The sequence below is a fragment of the Homalodisca vitripennis genome, chromosome 7 (genome assembly GCF_021130785.1).
Source record: "Homalodisca vitripennis isolate AUS2020 chromosome 7, UT_GWSS_2.1, whole genome shotgun sequence".
Classification (NCBI taxonomy): domain Eukaryota; kingdom Metazoa; phylum Arthropoda; class Insecta; order Hemiptera; family Cicadellidae; genus Homalodisca; species Homalodisca vitripennis.
Genome location: NC_060213.1, coordinates 82322686 through 82346644, shown reverse-complemented (window position 1 = coordinate 82346644; position 23959 = coordinate 82322686). Strand labels below are relative to the sequence as shown.

The 23959-nt window shown below is 35.2% G+C and overlaps 1 protein-coding gene across 7 annotated transcripts in view; it reads right to left on the bottom strand.

Moving 5' to 3' along the window:
* Positions 1-23959, bottom strand: part of LOC124365999 — an 86934-nt gene that overhangs the window by 34396 nt on the left and 28579 nt on the right. For all 7 annotated transcript variants that reach the window (XM_046822173.1, XM_046822172.1, XM_046822174.1 and 4 more), the window contains one exon: positions 13400-13510. In XM_046822173.1, coding sequence (XP_046678129.1) covers positions 13400-13510 — 111 coding nt within the window. The remainder of the gene's footprint in view (positions 1-13399; positions 13511-23959) is intronic.

Below are 23959 nucleotides of genomic sequence, written 5' to 3'. Positions count from 1 at the left end.
CAAATAAAAATTATTTATTGTTTGAGACATGATTTACATTTATAACAACTCAATCTTATTACAATTAATCTACGTCATGATAATAATATTGTGTGTTAATTTAAAACAAATTTAAATTTCATTGTAAAATGTAATTAAACTGAAAAGTTTGATAAACTACTAATTATTAGTATATTTTCTAATCACAACACTGCCACACAATGAAGAATAATAACGAGATACGTAGTAGATGCAAACTTGTGACAGCCGAGATAGCAGTAATATACGCCACAGACATGTTTGGTTATGGCTCTGTAGGAGACGTAGAACTTAAGAGCAGGTGGTCGAAGTTAGACAGGGCACTCCCCTCCCCCTGCAGCAGAGTGAAGGTTGTTTATAAATACTTCCTTGGCAACCGCAATAAGCACGGAGCATGCACCAGGCATTTCGAGGGTCTTCTGTGAAATAAAAAACTCTCCAAGAGACATAAGCTATATCGGATATATTTGGTGTTTCGGTCAATGTCTACCATTCTAATATATCTCTATGGCGAGGGCAGGGTTAAAGTTGATTCCAAAAATGAAATGATCACGCATCCTTGCATGGCAGCCTCCTTAACTGCTAACAAAAGTCTTGGTTTTCAGTTTCTACCAAGAGGTGTCAATTTCAAATTTACTACTAATATATTGATTCTACCCAACAACTAATTAACCAGTCCGTTGACTTTTTATTATAATCATCGTACTCGTCTTACATAATTTGTGCCATAATCACGTTAAATTGTAGCCTCCTTTTTTTTTATTGAAAGTAAGAAGGAGGTTAAAAGGAAGTTTTAAAATTAGTTTTTTTTTTTAATGCAAAAGTTACTGGAATCAAATAAACAGATCTCGTGAGTACATTGCAGCAGGCAGACGGACAAGCCGTAGACTTAATGTGCTGCAAGAGCCCAAGACGTATCAAGGCCAGTACAGTTGATTCAGATGTCTGTGAATTATTGAAACAAACATACTACTTGTAAATTTCGTATGGTTTTCTGTAAGTTTTGAGTCAACGTGAACATTGAGTGAGAGATCCCTGGTGGCCACTTCAATTGTTTCATCTTCTACTGGTTTATTCAGAGTAATTTTAATAATTTATATTGTATTTCGACACCTTTTACAGATATTTTATATGCAGCTTTTCAAATCAATAATAAGAAAGTATGTGATAGTTTTAATTCTGTAATTACTGTACTGACTCATTAAGTAAGTATATTAACAGCTGTAATATTGCAAATATTAACAACTGTAATATTGCAAACTGTAATTTTAAGTGGAAGAAAATATCAACTGGTGATATTTTTGATCTGTAAGTAGGTTAAACACTTCAAAAAGTGAGGGTTACTATGGATTGTCAATAAAGGTAATACAAGACGTTATAGATTTATTAGCTGAACCTTTGATATATCTGTTTAGTTTTTCAATAGAAAATCAAGTTTTCCCCACGTTTAAAAATTAAAAAGACAGTACCAAAGTTTTTAAAAGAGGAACAAGCTTTGCCCATCAAGTTACCTGCCCATAGCATTAGTTACTATTTTTAGTAACATTTTTGAACACTGTATAAAAGAACAAACTTTTGAATTTTAAGAATAATAATATCCTTTGCAAGGAGCAATATCGTTCTTTTCAAAATTCAAACACAATAAAAGCTGTAGAAAATGTTGAAAAATGTTATACATTTTGAAAATAAAATTACAATATCTGTATTGCTAATTGACCTATCTGAGGAATTTTATTGTACATGTAGTATTTTACATACTACTTGAGAAGTCGTATTATTATGGTGTAAGAGGGGAAAGAACTCAAATTTTTTGAGTCTTATTTAAATTGCAGGAAACAAATAGTTGTACAAACTGCTAACCTACCATGTAAATCAGTTATACGCAAACGATACAAACTCAAATTCTGAGCTGGTGCAACTGCAGTCTGATCAAACCTTGGCAATGAAAGTAGCCACTAAGTAATTTGAAGATAATTACTTAGCTGTTAACAACAGTAAAAGAGAATCTATGTTATTTTCTTTAAACAATTATGTATTAAGTTCTGCTGTCCACAAACAGTAATCACTTAAAGTGACTTAGATTGTAGGTTAAGTTGGGGCAATCATACAGACAATTTATGTGCTAAGTTAGCCAGAGTTACTTACTGTCATAGTGTAACTATGGACATATATAAAACTTCCTTTTGACCACTTTTCTATTTTCAATAACAAAAAAGAAGCCTACAACTGAACGTTATTATGGCACAAATAAGGACTTTATTTTTTTTATTTTGTGCATTACAAATCCACTAACATAAAGAAATGGATTCATGTCAAAAACTGCATTGCTTCAGTGCAGTAGTCCCAGGAACTCATCCAAGGTGTACACTAGACCGTCCTGTACATACTTTTGGAGTTCTTTCTTAAGGATTTTTCCAGCCAGGCCTTGGAGATTATTTGGTAAGAGATTTTTCAGTTTGCGTCCAATGTATGAAGGAGCTGCCTCAAAGAGGGCTGTCTGGTGTCGGGAGAAAGTGTATCTTGCTGCATGTCTCGTGTTGTAATTGTGAACGTCCTGGTTTGTTTCGTGATAAATGTTGTCAACATGAAGGATTACTTGAAGGATGTAGAGGCTGGTGACTGTTAGGATGCCAAGAGTTATGAATGCTTGCCCCTGCAGCTTTCTTTTTGATTAAGGTCAGCTAGAACCCTTATGGCCTTTTTTTTTAGTAATCAGTACTCTTCTAAGATTACCAGCTGCTGATCCGTCCCATGCCACAATCCCATATCTCAGGTGGGAGTCAACTAATACATAGTATGCAATCTTAGCAGCCTCTAGGTTGCTGGTCTATTTTATTCGCCTCACCACACATAGCCCAGTGCTTATGTTTTAGCAGATATTATTAACATGTTCATTCCACGTGAGATTTTTTTGTCTAGAGTGACTCCTAGGAACTTTGTACTTGTTTGTTCCAGGATGTTTGGAATGTCGGAAATAGGGTCATATTATGTACTAGTTAATTTTTATGGTCTTAGCTGGGTTCATAAAAAGATCATTGGTTTTACAGTAGTCTAGGGCCTTCATAAGGGATATGACTGCGATGTCATTCATGGCGTTTGCGTATTGCTGTTGGCGTGCCGTATGATGGTGGCGATTAACACATTCACTGCGGATGACTAAATTACTGGTGACAGAAAATGCGGGAATATTTTTGTTTTTTACTTACCCAAAACGGAGTCAGGATAGCCGAAAGGGTTGTCCCAAAGTATCCCGGAAGCTTCGTTGGCCGGAACGGGTGATGTCATGTCCGTGCCAAGTCTGCTCGTCATCCGCACCGGGTGCCGGTCCCCATGTTGTATGTGCTCGCAGCGCACTAGGTTTCGGCACAAACACTCGCGAATTACACATATACAAATAGTACATGAATGACACGTAGATAGTACATCAATTACACGTATTGGGGTGGGGTGGCCCACTGGGGGTGGGGGACGCCCCCCTTCACCGTCCCTAGAACTGTTCGAACTCGACTCATTGTCTTCATCAGATGAAAAATTATCGTCAATAACATTATCGTCTTCCTCCATTATGAGTACATACACTTACACAGTCAACAGACACTATAATCCACTCACACAATATCGCAAAGCATACACAACAAACGAAAATGGTGAACTGGCGACGAATCGCACCAACTGACTCACCGAAACAGGCACACCTCGCTATGAGTGTTACAGCCTTCCCAGGCAACTGCTCAGCTCACACTGAGGCAATATGAAAGCAGCTGCCGTATACCGAGCTCGTTCGTCCACCGCCCGGCGCGCAGTAAATGTGTTAATGGGCTTTGGATGTAGACAGGGAAGTCATTTGTTAGAAGGATAAAGAGTATCGGGCCAAGGACGGACCTCTGAGGGATACCTCGTGTCATGGGTTGAGAGTTAGACCCGTATGTGATGGTGCACTTGCTTGACTTGACTTAATTTCTTGTCACCCTCCTTTTTCCTAACCAACACCCGGCCACTCTGACACAAACAAATGTAAAATTATGCAATCTAGCCTTTTTCTAAGCGTCTCTAAGTAGGGTTTGATAGAATGAGCATAAACTCTCATTAACACGTTCGCTGCGGCTGGCACGGAATCGAGCCAGCAGTGTCCCTGCCGCCCGATGGCTGTCGTGCCGCATTGCCTGTCTACTGTCGTTCCCACAGTGTGAGCTCAGCTCTTGACAGGAGTGGATTTATCGCTGTCCGCATATGGGTTCAGACTTGTGAAACATTTATTTGAGTTTAGTTTGTAGTTAGAAAATCTTTTCTTCGTACTGTGGAGTTATTTCATGTGCCCCAGTGTATGTGTCAAGTGATGAATAATTATTTGTGTCCCTAGTTGTGTTTTTAAAGTTTTGAGGTTATGGCAACACCACGTGAAGTCGATTCAGACGTTGACCTTGAGTCGTCAGGCCAATCCAGCTCCGCTACTGATGACGATGGAGGGAGTGTTACAGACAGTGGTGCTGAACCTGAATTAACCCATTCAAGACATTGGACGGGCAGTTTCCGTCCTTCACTACGCGTGGCCCAACGACTAATGACGGGCCGCGCCCGTCCGCTAGACACGACATCGACGTAGTTGAATATATTGCCGATAGATCGCAGAGGCATTCACATTTGCTGCATATTTTGTTCTCAATATTCTAGTCTATGTTTTTCTTCTTCTTCGTTTCTGAAAATCATCTGATATTGCCTCAAATCATCTTGGCAAAACAGCTTTCTTTCGTTTGTAAACAGTCAAGATGGCGTCTCGCGACCGGAATGATGTGTTCGTAAATTCGGATGATTTTACGGCTTACGTTGCTAACGTTTTAGATGAAAGTGGTGATGAGGAAAGTGACAGTGAACAAGATGACATGATACATGAAAATAATGAGATGTCTGATGGTACAATGCAAGTAATAATGAAAGTGACGATAACCCACTGGCTAGGCCTTATGATTTTGCGTGGTGTGTTGGATCAAATACTGTTGTACAATGCGTTTTACCGGCAATCATGGAATAAATCCTATCATTTGGAGGCAGTTAAGAGAAAACTGCACTGAATCAGATGTGTTCAATCACTTCTGTGACGATACCTTTGTTGCTCAGGTAACCCTTTGGTTGGCCTCCCGTTTGTGGAGAAACACCACTGCCCCTTCAAGGAAAGTTTTGGGGGCATTTTATTGAAAAGATATCTCCAACCACCAAAGCCAGGCCCTCAAGAAAATGTAAAGTTTGTGCCTCACAGGGAAAAAGAAGTGAAACAGTGTATCAATGTAAAAAGTGTCATGTTTCACTTCATCTAGAAACATGTTTTGAAGTGTTTCACACCCAAACAAACTTCTAATGAAGTATAATAAAAATTTGTAAATAGTGTAAATACATGTATATTTAAAAAAAATAACATTTTGTGTTCATACAATAACAAGGAATAACTAAGGTTAATTTATAATATTCATAGCATGTTATACAGAAAGTGTTATGCAAAGTGCACCTGTTCTTACACGAAATCATGGAAAATATCCAGTTCTGTAGTCCAAAAATTATAGTAATTTATTCAGTCATGAATGGGTTAAGCCCTGAATGGAGTAATATTACGGCGGGCTTGAAAAGAGTACCTTTTACAGGTGAGAACAAACTTCTATACCCAGTACCCGGAGAAGGGAAACCAATAGAATGGTTTTTGTTGTTGCTCAATGACATGGTGCTTGAGCAAATTTGTCGCTACACTAACCAAAATGCCTTAGACATTTTTTGTGGTCCAGACATTGAACTACAGTCCCAGATTGCACATTACAAAGATCTCACAGTACCGGAACTGAAAACTTTCATTGGATTGCTCCTACATATGGGGTCAATTAAGAATTAGTCGATTCCAGGACTACTGGAAAACTTACAGACTCTACAATTTACCTGTCTTTAGGGAGTTCATGAGTAGGGATAGATTTTTAATCATTCTCAGATGCTTTCATTTTTGTAAGCCTAGGACGAACAATGCTAAAAACACTGATCGACTCCATAAAGTTCAATATTTAGTTGATTTTTTAAACTCTAAAATGATGACAACTTATTCTCCAGCAAAGCAACTTTCACTTGATGAAGGTATGATACTATTTAGGGGAAGACTCCAATTTAGACAATACATCAAAGGGAAACGCCATAAGTATGGCATAAAGCTGTACACCTTGAGTGAGCCTGAGGGTTTGTGTTTGCGCTTCATTATATATAGTGGTAAACATGATGTTTTGGGCGGAAAAGGCTATGCGTCTAAAGTCGTGATGCACCTTATGAGGAGATTGTTGTATAAGGGTCATTCCCTTTATATGGACAATTTTTACAACAGTTTTGATTTGACATTTCTTAGGTTCTTCTGAGTATGAAAACAATATGGTGCCTATAATAAACAAACGTGGTCAGGAGGGGGACAAACCACTTCCCATAGTGCAGTACAACGCTCACATGAAGGGAGTTGACCGTGGGGACCAAATGCTCGCCTACTACCCTTGTGAGCGAGCATAAGACCATTCGGTGGTACAAAAAAATATTTGTGCATCTTATGCAAATGTTGATCGTAAACTCAATGTCATTATATAATATGCACAGTGGAAGGAGTAAAATATCCCTTTACGATTTTAGAAATATACTGATTGGAGCCTTGTTACCTCCAACACCAGATTGACCGCTAAGAACACCACCACGGAATGTACTGCACAAGCTAGTAAAGACTGAAGAACTAGATGGTCAAGGGAAAAGAAAAAGAAAGCGCTGCAGGTTTTGTTCCAAGAAGGGAATAGTGACGAGAACAGTGTATGTGTGTTGTTCTTGCCCAGACAATCCAGCATTCTGCCCAGTCGAATGCTTTGACAAATACCATAAAAACTTGTAAGCAGAGCAAAGATCCCTGGGGGGCACGGTTGTAAATCAAAGTTTTTCATCCATTACCATATCCAAATACCAGTTTTCGGACCACTGAGTCAAATCGAACTAGCACCAGAAGTGGCCGGCATGAAATCGAGCCGGAAACTGTGAAGTCATCTATACATAAAATTATGCAACATTATGCTGATTTATGATCACCAAATGGTAACACGATTCGGTAAGTTTTAACACAAAATATTTTTTAGCTCCTAGTGCATGTTATAATGTATTTTTGACCGCAACGAACGTGTTAAAGAAGATTTCTTGCATTCTCTTCCTTCATCCAATCAATCAATCAATTCTTTATTGTCATTAAACAACATACAACATTGTAATAGACATTGTCAAATAGGAACATAAAATATACTCTATGCTAAAAATATAAATATAAAGGCCTACAACATAAAACATATAAAATATTAGACTAGAATGGTAGGCTATGTACAATTGTTAAAACTTAAGGTCACTCATGTCAGCAGTTTCCCAGTCCTCAACACAATAAAAGGCTTTAATTTTTAACCAATTTTGTAAAACTTTTTTAAAATTATGTACAGTAACATTCCTAGCAGCTAATGGTAACTTATTAAACAGTTTGACCCCAATGTAACCATAACTGTGTTGTGTTTTACTTAGTCTAACATATTTACAATCAATTAGGCCCTTATTTCTAGTGTTATGCTCATGGCAACTACCTCTTAGGTTATATTCATCCAAATGTTCTTTAACATAGATCAGACATTGGAGAATATACATTGAGGGAACAGTAAGTATGCCTAGCTCTGTAAAATGTGATCTACAGCTATCCAGAAAGCCAATACCTGAAACAATCTGATTGCTCGCTTTTGCCATTTAAAAACCTCCTTTGCACCAGGGGCGTTTCCCCACAGGATTAGGCCATACAATATGTGCGAGTGGAAAAAGGCATTTGTGTACTGTTTTAGCTTACTTAGTAAGAACACTACTCTAGATAAGCGAGTACACAAGTTACTTGTGTGATGATGCCAGCCCAATTTACAGTCTAATGTAATTCCTAACAATTTCACAGTCTTACCATCTAAGTTACATAAACTAAATACAATTTCCTCTGTTTTACTACTATTTACAGACAATTGATTGGCACAGAACCATAGGTTAGATCTCTCAACCATATAGTTTTTAACAATACAGTTAGTTTCAGAATTAGCGCTTGAAGTTAACAGTGTTGTGTCATCTGCATATAAAATACATTTATCAGGGATAAAAGCAGGTAGATCATTGACAAATATCACAAACAGAAAAGGGCCTAGGACAGAGCCCTGAGGTACCCCACTTAAAACTCTTAAAACATCAGATTTTTCTTCAGAAATTTTTACAAATTGATATCTATCAGTCAGATATGTCTCCATTAACAATAATTCTTTTCCCTTAATGTTATAAGATTGTAGTTTTTTAATAAGAACATTATGAGGAACAACATCAAAAGCTTTACTTAGGTCTAATAGCACAGCAGATGTTTCTTTTTTGGCCTCAAAACCACTCATTACATGTGATACAACATCTTCCACAGCCTTAATAGTAGAAAGGTTTTTCCTAAACCCATATTGAGATGGGGATAACATTTTGTTAGCTTCAAAATAACACTCTAGTTGACTTTTTATTGCACTTTCAATCACCTTAGATATTACAGGAATGAGCGAAATAGGTTGATAGCTATTAGCATCCTGCCTATCACCTTTCTTATAAAATGGTACTGTAACTGTTATTTTTAAACACTTAGGGTAGGTACCTTCATGTAGAACCCAATTAATCAGGAAAGTTAGAGGATCTACTATGCTAGAAACAATCTTTTTTAGAACAAAATTAGACATACCATAGACATCCTGAGCTTTAGAATTACTTAAACTATTTACAATTTTATTTACATGATCTACAGTAACTTCTTTCCATTTAAAAACATTTGGAGGAGGTGCATTCCATGTTGACAATAATATATCAATAGGATCAGAGACATTATTATGACTTGTAGTACTGTTAACATTAGGCCTACTTCCTACATTTATAAAATGAGTATTCAAAGCATTGACAGAAATAGGTATAGGCCTATCATACTTATTTGTTGAATTAGACAGCCTTCCACATTCAGAGTTAATGATATGCCAAGCTGCTTTACATTTATTTGTAGCATTCATAATATAGTTTTCATTTGCCTGTTTTTTTGCTATCTTAACTTGAGACCTGTAAATTTGCTTTAACCTCAAGTAACTGATTTTGTAGTTAGGATTAACAAGGGACTTATTGTAATATATTAACATTATTGATCTAATATTTTTCAACTCAACAGTATACCATTTCTTATCTACACTATGAGACATTACTCCAGTTACCGGTACATCATTAGGCTGCGTAGGCTTAGTTTTAATTGGACAGCAAATATCAAAATAGAATTTTAAAGTTTCCATGAAACGATCAAATGCATCTTCAACCAAATTGTAAGGCAATAGCAAATCTAACCAATTAATATTATTGAGCATGACCTTAAAACTATTTACAGTGGAATCATTCAGTAGCCTAAAAGATTTATTCTTACTATTCAGTCCCTTTGCACTGTTAGTACCAGTACTACCATGATGCCTAGTATTAGGCTTAATACTTAATATTAATCCCAAATGATCTGATAGATGAGGCTGTGTTACCTTACAGTCTACATCTTCATAGTGAAAATTGGTAATTATATTGTCCAAACAAGAGTTATGTCTGGTAGGCTCAAAATATAAACAAAAAAAGTCATAAGACCTTAGTCTATCTAAGAAACCTCTAATCTTAAGATCACTGTTCCTAGGGTCAATATTAATGTCTCCAGCAATTACAACTTTGCTGTTTTTATACTTATAAGACTTATTAATAAATAAAATACATTTTTCAAGTTTGTCAGTAAAAATATTTATGTCAGAGTTTGGGGCACGGTACACTGCAACCACAATCAGATTAAGGTCTGGGAATGCCACCGCCGCAGCTTCAAATTGTTGCTCCTCACATAAATCCTTGACATTAATGCAAAGAAAATCAAAAATAAAGTTAGTTGCCACATAAATGGATACTCCACCATGTTTCATGAAAGATCTGGTAAAACTTGTAATTAACTTGTATCCTGAAGGAACATAAAAATTTAACTCTTCCTGTGAGCACCAATGTTCGTTTAGGCAAAGAATGTCACATTGAATATTCTGCAGAAAGAGCTCCAATTCAAGCAATTTATTTTTAACAGACTGAATGTTCAAATGATATAAAGAAACATCACTTAAGTTAAGCCTTCAACCAAGCATCTTTAACTTCCCCAAAGAAAAACTGGACCTACAACGTAATCCAATACGATAGTAACCAATTAAAAGTAATAGGTATATCCATTTTTAGTGAATATTCAAAAGCAATATAATGATGCACCTTACACTTAGATGAGAAGTTGTGTAACATTGACTCAAATGGTCCTCAAGGAGGGAGAGAATAACTCTCAACTGATAACTTGGCATGCTGTAACACAGTGAAACTATTATCTTCTATCTGAGTCTGGAGAGATGAAACATCAAAACAGTGTTTCACGAATTCAGGGTACCAAACCCTTTTGTGAGCAAAAAATGCTTGAGCAGTCAGGAGGTGAAGGGTTACCACATTTAGTTACTGCAGCTGTTTGTCCGAAATATTTGTCCAAAAAATCTGTAATTTCTATTTAAAACCTTACACTTAAAAAATAATTACGATATCAATATTTCTTCCATCAAAAACATTGCCAAGTACTATATGTGCAACATAGCTAGATTAACACATTTTGTGTGGGAAATGATGCGAGTGACAAGTGTGAACCTAAAATGCACAAAAATACAAATGGTTTTACTCATCAAAAACTGACGTCTGGATATCCTTAAAGATAATTGAAGATGTACAGGAACCTTGATTGGAATTGTTTATATCATTTTCGGGACTACAATTCCACTGATGCCAGACCTCATCAGTCTGTAGTAAATTTTCCACTGGTTTTTCACCCCATCCCCACAGGCACCCGCAAATCAGTTTGTCTATTTCTTTATTTTATTTGGTATAAAAAAACATTTACACTCCTCTACCCCAACCAACAATATCCACTCTCATACAAGTCGTTATCACCAGAACTGTCTGAACTTGAATCCCTTTCAATTAGCGTTCAATGAGTTCAATATCCACCTCTATTGGACCACAATTTCATGTACACAGTCACGCTACACTAAACACAGTAAAAAACTCTACACACAACAGAGAAAATGAACCAAGACAGTGTTTCGAGAATGGGTTGCAGGAAAAGAAAAAGTGGAATTGTCCCTACACTCTGTAAGCAGCACAACCTTCCCGCCCGTTTCTGGACTCACACGGAGGCAATGACTCGGGACTGAGAGGTGGCTGTAACGCCAGTCTCCCACGGCGAATGTGTCAATGGTATTTTATGATGCAATTAACCATTTGACAGCCCTAAAACAAGGATGGCCTGAAATAGGTGTGTTTTGTATCCTTAGATGATGACGACAAGTACGTCTCAAGAGAACAATGTTGAGGAACATACAGTGAAATTTTGCCATGAACTATGTCGCACTTTCGACTACATTTCATTTTATTCAGACTGTCTAAAAACTGTTTAAAAACAACTTTATTAGCGTGATTGTACTGGAAGTTTTAATTAGTAGGGTACATGCTTTACCAAATGAGACAAGAACAAAAGCTAAACTACAAGTACTCAATGGAGCTACTTTACGAACAGTGAATCAAGTTATCATGCTCAAAATAATTGTATAGAATTCTTTGACCCCAAAATAGGGAGGGGTACAGTTGAAATAGAGGTTCTATCTTCACTTGTTATACCACAAAAATCAGTGGCCCAGGTGGTCTGGTTTATACTGCATACATTAATCATACATGTTGTTCTTGCGCTGTGAAAAATGTTAGAATAACATTCTACAAGTTAAGTGATGGCTGTACTAGCAGCCATCTTTATTTAGCTAGGGCTAAGAAGAGGAATATTTTCACTTTTAAGTTATTTTGAAGGGGTTTTTTCTACTGTCAGGTGGCTCTTGCTCCATAGAAAAAATATTCCACTTCTCATCCCTGCCAAAAAGTAATTCACTTTAATACATTTCTTCACTATTTTCTTGCAAATTTATATAATTAATTTTGTTTCAGGTAATTCTTGAGTATTCTGCTAAGCTGCAGAAAACAATTCTGGGTTGAATCTGAAACTGCTGGTTCCATTTAGTGAATGACAGGTGATCATGCCAATCACAGATGCAAGTACACGGTTGGTAAAAATTAGATTATTGCATTTAACAACAGTAAAGGTATAACACGTTTAACCCTTTGAGGTCGGCCGGGCAGCGTCTGTCCCACTCGTGATGAGTGGCCGAGTAGCTGCTGTCCCGCGCTGTAGTGCTTTGTTCTTTATTTTGTATATCCTAAATGAACTAACCTTTTCATGCCAAATGTTTTTTATTTGTTTCTTAAAAGGTTGTATTTTTCACAAAAAACAAATCGAAATTGTTGACTTTGTTTTAAAATGTTTACTTGCAAAGAAACTATTCTTTCATTTTTTGGATACCACTGTATTGAATAGCTATATTCTCTAGAAACCTGAAAATGGAACAAAGAAGCCTCTTAGTGACTTTCGACTAAAGCTTGTCCAAGGACTTTTTCTTTGCTTTGGTCCCACTGAGCGAATTGTTCAGTCCTACCATACGAGAAACCACTAGGCTTTCTGATAGAAATAGTAATCACTGGCCAAAACAATCTAACACTTGACGACGTTGTGTAGTGTGCCGCAAAGCCGGAAGAGAGAAGAGATCCAATCTACTGCAGTGGTTGTGTCGTAAGATTGTGTTTGGATCCTTACTTTCAAAGGTATCACACCATCCTACATTATTAAAAGGACTTCATACTCGAAACTATTTCAAACTGAGTAAATAACTTTAATTTACTGAACTCTACTCAATACAATTTGGAAATATTGTATTGGTGTATTCTTATCCCAAAGAAAATGTTCCTTTTCTAATGAATCTAACATAAGCTGTATACTGATATTAAAACTAATTTCAATGATAAGTATTTGAAAACAGCTTCATTCTAGGTTTTTTACCACAAAACACGCTTAAAATGTAATGAAACACAAGTTTTTCAAACTAAATTAATGTAAAACACATATATTAACTGTCGGAAAATTCGTAAGATTAACTCAAAATAAAAGTAATTTGGTTTTACAAAATAAAAACTTTACTTAGAACCAATTGAATAAAAAATAAGAAAGTTAGAGGCATATAACTGGAACGATATGTGGGACGTGAGATTTGAGTGAAATCCCGCCGCCCAGCGAGGGCAGGCAAGTCTCGCGCGAACCGCCACTCAGGCACAGCGCACGTCAAATAGTGCCGGCGTCAAAGGGTTAAATCTATTGGCTTAAAGAACTTACTAAATCTCTGGTTCCTGCTTTGCCTCGCCCTCATGTAAGCCTTTCTTCTTTCTGATATTTGCTTTTGTGGTTTGGGTTGACTGTTTACGAAGTTGGACTCCTCAGGATTATCTGCACAAACAAACTTTCTGTACTGTTTCTATACTTCATTCTTTAATCCATTGGCATGCTAATTTTTAATAGAATTTTTAAAGTCTAGGCATTTATATTTTTTTTGTAACTTGGCTGGTTTACAAATTGCAATAGCTTGAGTTTTGTAGATGTTTTTGAAACTTGACCAAATTACACTTTAAGTGTTAGTGTATAAATTAATTATAAAAACAAAATATATTTATATTATTACATATGTATGTACATACATACTATAAAGACTAATATAAAATATTTACATAGTATGTCAACTCTATTTTTGAGAAACAATATTTTATTTTATTATTCATAATAACCTAAATAAACAATATTTAGCTTTCATCACTATAGAAACACGCCATTTTACACGATTCTGACTACAGCTGTGAGCGTCCCATCCATAATTGTTGAAACAACAAAAATTAGCTACAATAATAGAAAATATCACAATTGGTGTAGTTATGCCTATATGATGAAACATAATACATACATTGAATATGTGATGAAAATATCACATATTTTTTATATTGTTGTCTGTTCAGTGCTCCTGTACAACTAACAAGTCAACGTTTAATGATGAGATCATACAATCACTATGTGATTGATTATAGTATTGCTTTTTCCGGTGGTTAACACAAGTCATAACATGTTAACTGACTAAAATTTAATGTTAAAAAAGGAAGATTTGAATGGAAAACAAACAAGACACTGGAATAATATCTACTTGAACAGAGTGGGTACTCAACACTTTTTTCAAATTTTCCTTATTTCCTCTAATGAAAATTTCCGATTCCCTAATATATTTTCAAACAAAATACAAGGTGTGTCCAAAAAGTATCCGAACTTGACATCTGGCATGAACTGCGGTGGCAACGGCAATCTGGTCCCCTTCAAAGTACTCCCCTCCACAAGCCACTACCTTATTCCCACTTCTGGAAACACTCCTTAAATTCATTTTGCGGAATGGCTAACAGGTCCTTCGTCGCATTTTGTTTTATTTGTTCAACATCGTCAAATCCTTTTCCTTTCAAAAGAATTTTCAATTTCGGAAATAGCCAGAAGTTACAAGGAGCTATGTCAGGACTGTATGGAGGCTGTCGTAGTTGGTTGATGTCGTGTTTGACCAAAAAACGCTGAATAAGATTTGAGGAATGAGCTGGCGCGTTGTCATGGTGCAGGATCCAGTCACGGCTTGTTCACAGTTCAGGTCGTTTCCTTCGCACTGCATCACGTAGCCGCAACAGACAGACCTCGTATGTACAACTGTAAAACTGTATTTAACCCTTACAGCAAGTGCGATGGTTTCTCGTCATAAGCAGCTGTATTTGCATTAAATACCACATTTCAACGAAAAATTCTGCAAAAATTCATCACTATCACATTTGTTCTATTCTTTATTTGTAATTTCATATAGAAATAATGAAAGTGTCATTATTTGTTGAATGAATTTAATCGTCATTCTGAGGAGTTTAATTCGATCTTGTGATTCCACATCTAGTAGTCCTGTTGTGTAATTTATTCCTCCAAAATTGATTTGTTTAGTTTTTTATGTATGAACAACAGAACTAGATTGCTGTCCTTACAATACTGATGTGTCATATTTAGGCTTATGTATGAATGCACATCTTGCTCATCTGCTTTGTTGTTACATACATAAAGCAAGTGCTCATGTTATCCACACAACAACGGATAACAACTAAGCCAGCTGGTGTGGAAAGTAGTTGGTGAACTCCTCTAATATTCATTTTTGGACTGGATTCACAACCTGCCATATTTTATGAATGTTGAGTTTAGCTCAAGTTCACTTTCCTCATGCAGCGTCTGAAATGTGATGTCACAGACTTGCTCCTGGAATCTGGAGTCATGTTCATCTGCAGGAATAAAAATAAAGTCGGTGACAAAGAAGCTAAGGATGAACTTTTTACATCATTTCAACATCCGAGACTACAAAATATACTGTAATTTATGAGAAGTGTTCTCATTGTCTAATTAGGTGTACAACTGACTGCAATAGGATGTTTAGACACGATCTTTAAGCATGGTGAAGCAACCAAGTTTTCTTCAGAATCCAGATGACGCGCTAAGAGGAAGGTGAACTGGATCTAATCCAGGCACTATTTATTATTTTATTTTTAACAAAGGTCAAGAAACATAAATAGAACCTCAAAAGATTGTTGAATGCCTGAAACATTAAATCTGGGTATCCAAAACCCATAAAAAAATAACAGGATTCACGCCTTCAGAAATTATTTAGATGTTAAATATTTTAAGGTCAAAGAACCCTTCTAAATTCTGAAATAGTGGGTTCTTGTACAGGCATGGACCCTGCAGCCTCACATCCTGCGGAAAGTGGTCAAAGACAGTACAGAAACCAAGGTATTTAGCAAGTTAGTGATGAATTTATCAATGGCTGTTCTAGACCATGTGGTAACTTGAGTTGGTGTGTTCAATGTGTGTACTGAGTAAAACCAAAAGAGCTGAGTAAATTGCATAACTGGTGAGAGGATTGGTATGTTACATCACACCAATGAATCCTGGTCCAATTAAAAAAGGAAATACTTAATTTTTATATATTATTTTATTTTTTAGCTGATAAAACCTTACTTCTTTATATAGTATGGTAACTGACTGGCGGTATTGTCATCAATATAGCTGCAACTAATAGAAAAGTTGTTAAAAGATCTATAGGCTAACTATTACCAAAGCCAAAACTCAGGGGCTGGCAAAACTTCTCTTCTATTTCTCCGCACGTTATCTTGAGAATAAACTGAGCTATAGAAATTTTGCATGATGCTTCATTTCTCTATATAAGCAACATTAAGATCGATGATGGTGCATGTCACTCTATGGGATTTGGTTGAGCATTAATAAAACTTATAACTCATAGTAACATATCTAGGTACCTATTTTCTACCTATAGTAACAAAATGTAGGTACGTCCCACCACTTAAAAAATTAAAATGTTTAGAGATTGGTTATCAACTAATTTATTGTTTTTTAGAGCACATCATTATTTAAATGTTGGTATATTTTTGAAACATTTATTGTAAGAATTATATTTTTGTAAATAATTGTACTCATAGTAACAAACAGCCTTTTATGAACTATTTGTGTTTTTTACAATATATTTCAATTTTCTTCAAGAGAACATGGATACCATTATAAAAAAGATTTAACTAGATAAAATTAAGAATAAATTCGGTTATCTCAGATTCTAATATGTATTATATTATTACATTTTACCAGGTACAATCCCACTATTAAAATATTATTTAGCGTAGTCATATTTAAAAAAATTGTATATGAATAATGTTTTTATGCCCTAATTATCTCCACATTCTCCCGAAAAAATAATGTATTATACATATAGGTTTATAACCAAAATGTGTCTTTTACGAAAAAGTACAGGTACAAAACACCCAAATATGGCTTGTGTATGAGGAAAAAATTACTGCCAGTTCCAGAGTTAAAGCGTTTTACTCTGTGAGTAAAATTTTTGCCTGTGATATTAGTTCCTTGAGTTTTTAAGTTTATCTTGTAAGTTTGAATCGCCATTAAATTTCAACTTTTGTTTCATAGTTTTAAGAGTTTAAGTTTTAACCACCTAATTTACATATTTTATAATATTTATATTATTGTTACATTGTTGATTAGTTTTTAGTTGCCTATGTTATTATGTTTCTTATTAAATTTATGTTTTTAATTTTCTGCTTACTACGTAACGCTTGCCAAATTACTAAAATAATTTTCTACTACTTCTCTATTTATTTAACTAAGTAAATGTTGAAGCTTTCAATATCTTTTGCAATGTTCCTGTTAATTTTAAAACTAATATTAATAGTCTGATGAAGTCTATTGTAACTTGTTATGTTGCTTAATCTATCTATATATATAAAAGAAAGTCGTGTTAGTTACACTATTTATAAGTCAAGAACGGCTGATTCGATTTGGCTGAAAATTGGTAGGGAGGTAGCTAAGAACTGGGAGAAACACATAGGATACTTTTTTATCCCGTTCCCGATTCAGGATTCCGCCCCACTGGTCTCTAAAAGTTACGGAAATACCCGTAAGAAATGCATTACAGCAAACATATGTTATTAAGTGAAAGGGCCTGTTCAAATTGAATCAGCTGTTCTTTGTAAACATATATAATGCAACAAAAGAAATATATGTTTATATCATTTAATTACCATTTTAAATTTCTTTACATTTTAAAGCAAACAAAGCTTTACATTTTAAAGTTTTAAAGCATAGAGTAAGCTTAAGAGAAACAGCAAATTTTGTTTCAATTGTTTCTGCAATCACTGTTAAGCATAGACTTTACTATCCAGATAATACAAATCAAATTTTAATTTTTTACAATTCAAAGCAGTTATCTCTGCATCTCCAAGTCAGATACGTACATTATTTGCTATCATCACTTCGATATGCTTTTCATCAAACCCATCTAACCTGTGGCAAAAATACAAGGATCATATGGCAGAAGATATTTTACATCAAATTCGTCTCAGTTCAATAAATTCCGATCTTAAAATGAATGAGGAGATACATTATCGGGCCTTACTCTTGATCGAAGACATGTATTATCTCATGTGTGGTAGTTTATTAGTCATGTTAGGAATGCCAGTGCCAAATCGTAAAATGAATGACGCATTTATTTGAGAATTGGAATGGGAACGTGAATATGATCACCAGGAATTAGATTTAGTAGTTCAAACAAATGTGGCCCTGATGAACCCCCAACAAAAGGAAGTTTATGATACATTAATGAAGGCAATTGATGATGGAAACGGTGGTTTATATTTACATGGTGGAACTGGTAAGACATTCCTCATGTCAGTAGTTTTAGCCACTGTTCGTGCAAGATCCAACATTGCAGTTTCAGTTGCTTCTTCTGGAATAGCAGCCACAATGCTAGAAGGATGTCGTATGGCACATTCTGCATTAAAATTGCCGTTAAATCTTCAATCTGTTGAAGAACCAACATGCAACATTGCAAAGCGCTCCGCTATGGCGAAAGTTTTATCAGAATCGAAGATCATCATCTGGGACGAATGCACAATAGCGCATAAACGTGCATTGGAAGCAGTTAACGTAACATTGCAAGATCTACGTAATGACTCAAAATGTTTTGGAGGCGCAACTATTTTACTGTCTGGCGATTTCCGCCAAACACTGCCAGTAATGCCCAGATCGACTACTGCTGACAAAATAAACGCTTGCTTCAAATCATCGAATCTATGGCGCTATGTTAGGAAACTTCAGCTGACAACAAACATGAGAGTTGCATTGCTGAACGATACATCTGCTGAAGATTTCTCTGAGTTTTGTTGACTATCGGTAATGGTTGAGTACCTGTCGACGAATCGAGCGGATTGATTTCATTTCCTCGGAATATCTGTAACTTTGTCTCATCGAAAGACGAACTCATCAACAAATTATTCCCAAACATCATTACTAACCTCAAAAATAATGAATGGTTGAGTGAGCGAGCAATTTTGGCAGCTAAGAATAAAGATGTAGATGACTTAAACTACATAATTCGGAATGAGATCATTGGTACACTGCATTATTTCAAATCTGTTGACTGTGTAACAAATGAAGATGATGCCACCAACTATCCAATTGAATGTTTAAACTCCTTGGATGTACCTGGCACAATTTACAACTAAATATTGGTTCCGTAGTAATCATGCTTGGTACAATCAAGTTTGGTGGTAAGTAAATTGATGAACAATTTGATTTACACCACAATACTCAAAGGTGAGGAAATTCTCATTCCGAGGATCCCGATGATCCCACCCGACATGCCATTTGAGTTTAAACGGTTTCAATTTCCGATCCGTCTTGCATTCGCCATGACTGTAAATAAGTCACAAGGCCAATCATTGAAAGTTTGTGCTCTTAATCTCAAACATCCATGTGTTTCCCATGGCTAATTAAATGTGGCATGTCCACGGGTCGGAAGACCGTCCGCGTTATTTGTTTTCGCGCCTAATAAAAAAACAAAAAATGTTGTTTATCACAAGATGCTACAATAAATAAAAAATAAAGAATCATTGAATAATTATATTTTTTTATTTACAATTATCCTAATTTAAAAAGTAAAAAATGTGATCATGTGATATTGCCTTTAAGGCGGCACAAAGTTCGCCGGGTCAGCTAGTTACTAATAAAGACATCTTAAATCTTGACTCTGTTTTCCACTGGATATCTCAAGAACGACTCAAGTTATAGACTTGAACTTTTGCATGTAACTTTATTAGGCAACATCGTGTCTATATGTTGTGTAATATGTTATATACATATTGGTAAAGAAATATTGCAGTTAAGTCAGTCTACTAGTAGTAATAGGTTAAGTCATGAAGTGTTTTTAACAAGTGCTAAACGTCCTCCGGTAAAGTTCTGTTGGAAAAGTGTGGATGAGGGAGAAATATGTAACATTGTAAATTCTCTGAAGATGTCAAAATGTGAGGATATTTTTGGATTTTCAAACAAAATTGTGAAACAGATGTCTCCATTCATAATTAAACCTTTAGTGTATATAGTTAATCTTTGTCTGTTGTTTTCTGTCTTTCCAAACTGCTTAAAAACATCCAAAAGTATAACTCTGTTTAAGAAGGGTGATAGAATGTGTATTGATAACTATAGGACCATAACAATTGTATCAGTATTTTCAAAAATTGTAGAAACTTGCGTTAAAAAACAATTATTAGATTATTTTGATAAATATCAAATTCTTTCATGTAGCCAGTTTGGTTTTCGTCCAGGATACTCTACAGTTAAGGCCCTAGATATTGCTGTGACAAAGATTTTAAGGAGCTTTGAGGATCATGAACTTGTGGGAATGACCCTTTTAGACCTAAGCAAGGCCTTCGATAGAATTTCTCATGGTGTTCTTTTGAAAAAGCTTGAATATTACGGAATAAATAACGAGCAATTACAATTTTTTCAGACGTATCTGTGTGGCAGATTGCACATGGTATCGGTTGGAAATCAGATTTCATCTGCTAAGGAGGTTCTTGCTGGAGTTCCACAGGGTTCTGTCCTAGGTCCTTTGCTATTTGTACTATATACTAATGACTTGCCTGTTAATTTAGATTGTGATACCATATTGTACGCAGACGACACCTCTATCTTAGTAAATGGAAATTGTTTAAATAAAGTGCTCAATCAAACTAATAGAGTAATTAACACAGCCAATGTATGGTTTGATTCTAACTATCTTAAAATAAATGAAAGTAAAACAGAACATATAGTGTTTACTTTAAGACAAATGCAGATAGATAGTAAAATGACAAAGCCAATAAAACTCTTAGGTGTCACTATTGATCAGAAGCTTTTATGGGAGAATCATACAAACAACTTAATCTCAAAATTGGCACGTGTTTGTTTTTTATTGAGAAAGTTAAAGACCTGTGTAAGCCAAGAGTTGATGAAAATGTCATATTTTAGTTTTTTTCATGCTCATTTATTGTATTCAAATATTTTGTGGGGAGGTAGTACTGGTGCGGAAAGAGTTTTTTTATGGCAAAAAAAGGCAATAAGAATCCTTTTTGGTTTAGGGTTTAGGAGTAGTTGTAAGGCTTATTTTTCTACTCATAATATAATGACTGTACCCTGCATTTTCATTTTTCAAAATTTAATTTATGTAAAAGAGAATATTAATGACTTCCTCTGTTTTAATGGTATCCATAGTTATCAAACAAGAAATGTAAACAACTTAGTTCTGCCTATTCCTAGACTAGAAAAATATGCAAAGAGTCATAAATATTTACAAATAAAATTTTTTAACAAACTCCCTGAATCATGGAGAGTATTAGATTTTAATTCATTTAAGAGGCAGGTTTCTGGTTGGCTGTCAAGTCGTGCATTTTACTCCATAAGAGAATTTTTAGAATATAATATTAGTGACAGTTAAATGTGGGTATTTTAAAGATTTTATGTAATGTAGTATTGTATTATATTAGTATTGGTGTTTGTGTTATTTATTGCACATAATATGTTATTGTTATTTTATGTATTAGCAAGCTGTGATATTTTATTGTTGGAACTGACGAAGCCTATTGTAATTTTGTATTACTTAATGGTCAATAAAGATCTTGATTCTTGATTCTTGCCTAATAAATTGATGCCTCAATTTTGACAACTATCCTGGACACCACTTGTCCACTCAAATTAACTCGAAGGAACATGTCAAAAATAAAGTGTTTTATAACGCAGATGTAAAAATACTTAAAAATAACTTTTTAGTTGCAGAAGAAAAGTACCGTTTGAGTGGAAAAGTAGAGGATAAAAAACAAGTATCATATTTAAAAAAGAATTATGATCTGAATTTAAGAAATTTGAGACGCCAGATAAATACTGACCATATAAATAACTCAGACAATAAAAGCAAAGCGATTTGGTATGTTATAAATAGTGAAAGAGAATTAAAGACCAATCACAACTCTAATATAATATCACTGACACATGAAGGCAGAAGTATTGAAGACCCTTCAGAAATGGGTAACTACTTCAACAAATATTTTGTTACAGTGGCTGAAGAAACACTAAAAAACAGCCAAACACCCTAAACGACTAAAGTAAACGTACAGTATATAGACCTGTGTACTGTTATACGGCCTTTTCTGCTAACAACACCTGAAGAGATCTGCAGGGTAATTGAAAGCTTAAAGCCTAAAAGTTCTACAGAAATAGATGAAATTTCATTGAGACTTTTGAAGTTCTGTAAAAATGAACTTATTACCTCTTTCTTACACATTATCAATGCCTCACTATATCAAGGTCACTTCCCAACAAAACTTAAGATAGCCAAGGTGATACCAATACACAAAAAAGGGAGAAGAGACAAAGTGTCAAACTACAGACCTATTTCGCTTATCTCTTCTACATTTAAAATTATTGAAAAAATAGTGTTTGAACGTTTTGGTACATCATTTACAAATTAATGACATCCTGACAAGTAGGTAACATGGTTTCAGGAAAGGAAAGTCGACCATAACAGCTACGGTAGAAACATCAGAATTTATATTGGACGCTCTTGAAGAAGGGAAGACTGTGTCAGGAATTTTTATGGACTTGAGCAAGGCTTTTGACTGTCTCAGTCATGACTAGTCTTCTGAAACTTGATTCCATGGGCATTAATTAAGCATACAGCAAAAAAATGGTTCACAAATTATCTAAAGGGTCGCAGTCAGTTAGTTGAGTTAAAACACACTGTTCATGGAAGATCTACCTCATAAAAATCATGCATTCTACCAGTGAATAGAGGGGTACCCCAGGGTTCAATTCTTGGTCTCCTCTTATTCATTTTATTTACAAATGATTTGCCAAGTTTCTTTGAACCATTCAGTTATGTATGCTGATTACAGTAATTCTCAGAGCTAATAAATCAGTCCAGTCCTTGGAAATAGATTCATACATCAGCGTCAACTTAGCTCTGGAATATTGTCAAAGAAATTATCTCGTTTTTAATGAAGGCAAAACAATGCAACTCACTTTTGGCAACAAAAAAAAAAAGGTATCCTACATTCCAGATCTACAGTCAGCCACATCAGTCAAACATCTGGGGGTAAATTTCGGTAATAACCTAACATGGTCAACACATATTAATGATCTGTGCAACAAACTGAGTATTGCTCTTTTTGCAATTAGAAGAACTAAGGCTATCAGCTCATCTGGTACTGTCAAGATTGCCTATCAGGCTCTTTTTGAAAGCCATCTTAGATACGGAATTCTTGTTTGGGGTGCTCCCTCAGCAAAGATCTTGAACGGGTCTTATTATTGCAAAAATGAGCTCTAAGAATTATGGCCTGTTTAAAACCCCTGATAGCTGTAGACAGGTATTTAAAGAATGGAAAATACTGACTGTTGTAAGTTTATACATACAAGAAACAGTTCTTAACGTAGTTGGAAGGAAGATGCAACGGAACAGGGACCTTCATCACTGTAACACAAGGCATCGCAACAACTTTACTTTACCCAGTCACCACAGGACATATTTTTAGAAAAAAAACCATCATAAGTGGGGGCTAGTGATGAAGAAGAAACTGCATCAGTGGCTGTTGAACAGGCCTTTTTACAACATAAACGAATTTTTAAACTGGACAGACATTTTCCCTTAGATTATTAAAAGTTATTAATATATTAGTAATTTATTTATTGGCAATATTGTTGTTGCTGTTTACAAATGTTATACATTTGTTTTTAAATTTTGTTTGTTTATTTGTTTTGTATCTGTATGTTTTGTAACTGTATGTGACACCAATTCTAATCTTTAGGATTGTGAAATAAAGATATTCTCTCTCTCTCATGATGATAATCCCTCTATGGTATTTGGCTGAGCATTTGCGTAGCCTAACTATCCACAAGATATCTCAAGAAAGATTAATCTGAAGACTTAAACACCTCTATTGTGGCTCTTTAATA